The sequence below is a fragment of the Orycteropus afer genome, unplaced genomic scaffold (assembly GCF_000298275.1).
Source record: "Orycteropus afer afer isolate SDZICR_OR568_19922 unplaced genomic scaffold, OryAfe1.0 scaffold00490, whole genome shotgun sequence".
In the NCBI taxonomy this organism is placed as follows: Eukaryota; Metazoa; Chordata; class Mammalia; order Tubulidentata; family Orycteropodidae; genus Orycteropus; species Orycteropus afer.
This window is the reverse complement of record NW_006922077.1, coordinates 1,428,225-1,430,107: the sequence shown is the minus strand read 5'-3', so window position 1 is coordinate 1,430,107 and position 1,883 is coordinate 1,428,225. Positions and strand designations below refer to the sequence as shown.

The 1,883-nt window shown below is 53.1% G+C and overlaps 1 protein-coding gene across 1 annotated transcript in view; it reads left to right on the top strand.

Moving 5' to 3' along the window:
• Window positions 1-360: 360 nt before the first annotated feature.
• GLS2 (glutaminase 2) overlaps window positions 361-1,883 on the top strand; it is a 22,000-nt gene continuing 20,477 nt past the window's right edge. Inside the window, exon 1 of the mRNA XM_007955134.2 lies at window positions 361-542. Coding sequence (XP_007953325.1) covers window positions 361-542 — 182 coding nt within the window. The remainder of the gene's footprint in view (window positions 543-1,883) is intronic.

Below are 1,883 nucleotides of genomic sequence, written 5' to 3'. Positions count from 1 at the left end.
ACCCAAGCTTTTGGCTTCCTCACTGACTGGATCTTAACATTGTCCACCTCGACTGCCAGACACTGCCCCCCTTTCTTCCTCTAGTCGGCCCCCACCAGTTTTCTTCTATCTCTCACACTGCTCCCCCGCCCCGGGTCTAGGGGTAATGGGTGCACCTAGGTATGGTCCTACTGTTAAGGGCACTAGCCCCTCCTCTTGTCCCAACCCACCCACAGGGGCCCCTCCTCTACATCTCTGAGGCTCAGCTTTTCGTCACCAAACTTCCCCTCCCACCTAGGTCTCGTCCCCGCCTCCTCCACCCCCCAGCCTCCTTCCAGACGCCCTAGGCGCTCAGGCAAAGCCAGCTGCGCGTTGCGGGGGATGCGTTCCATGAGGGTTCTGCAGAATGCTCTGAGCCAGGCCGGCAGTCCCTGCCGGCGTGGGGGCTGGGGTCACCTAAGCCGGAGTCCTCTCCTTGGCGGGGGCGTCCGGCACCACCTCAGTGAGGCGGCGGCGCAGGGCAGGGAGATACCGCACAGCCACCAGCCGCAGCACCAAGATCAGTAAGGCTTGGGGGACCGGGGCTGGGGAGAGGATCGCTCCCACTCCCACTGTTGTCTCGAATCAGGAACGCACCTCTTCTCCCCATCTCTCTCCTCTCCTCTCCTCGTTTACTAGCCTGCGATGCCTTTTCCTTTAGATTTGGGGCTTTGGGTCCGCCATGCTCGGGTGGTAGGTAACATGCGGTCCATCTGGGAGGGTGTTTGGTCAGGCCAGTCCTCGGGATGGTGCCTCTCCAAGGTGCGTACTTAATGGGGGACGCAGTGGCGCGGAATGTTGCTTGATGCACGTGTCTGAGTGCAGGGTCGTGCCCAACGCCTCCTCACTCTCCCTCTCCTCCCTAGTCCTTGTGTATGTTTCAGGGGATACGTCGGTATGGAACAGCCTCCTGCCTCCGGCTCAGGTGTACTGTAGGTCTGTCTGTGTGGTGTCTGTGTTTCTGCGTGTCATCGGCGTGTAATGTGTGATGCGCGTGTATTATTGGTGCGTAGGTACGTGTATGTGTCGTTTGCGTATGTGTTGGGTGTGTGCGCAGTCAGGGCTCCCTAATTGATAGAACAGGGTTTTCACATTGGTTGTTGAATGGGGAGAATATTTGTAGTGGGAGGAAAAATCCTGAGATACAAAATTTCCCAACCAGAGCCAGTTAGAACCTTTACTTGAGCAGCTCAGGCTCTCTAATTTAAAAGATTGTTGGCACTTCTTCCCCCGGAGAGGCCAAACCTCTCTCACCACACTTGGTGGCAGAGCCTTTTTTGTCTAGGAGCTGAGCAGGAAATCTTGTCCTCCCCAGAACGCCAATACAGATACTACCGAAGTAGCCCCTGCCATACTATAACAGGAAAAGGAAATGAACCGTCTCCCATTATAGATATCTACCTGATGACACTCAGACATGCCCATTATAACTAAAGTAGCCAGAGTCAGAAGCCCTACCTCACCACCACTGCAGTCCCTGTACCAACAGGAACAGACCAGTAAGATTTAATTTATTATCGACAATAATTATGCTGTACTTTTCCATATCTCTTCTCAAGAAGTCAGAACATTTAAGTTCTTTCCCTGCTGTTCTACCCTCTACCCCAACTTCCTCCCAAGTAATCACCATGAGAGACAGAAATAGTGGTGGAATAAAGTAAAGGTTTAACCTCTGTTAGGGATTAAATTGTGTCCCCCCAAAAATGTGTCAACTCAGCTGAGCTCAGTGGTTTGGCAGTTGTGTGATGATGTAATTATTTCCCATGATGTGATCAGCCAATCAATTATAAGGGGATTAGGGTGGGATGCTCTGGTAGCTTAGTGGCTAAGGCACTTGACTGCTAACCAGAAGGCTGGCGGTTCAA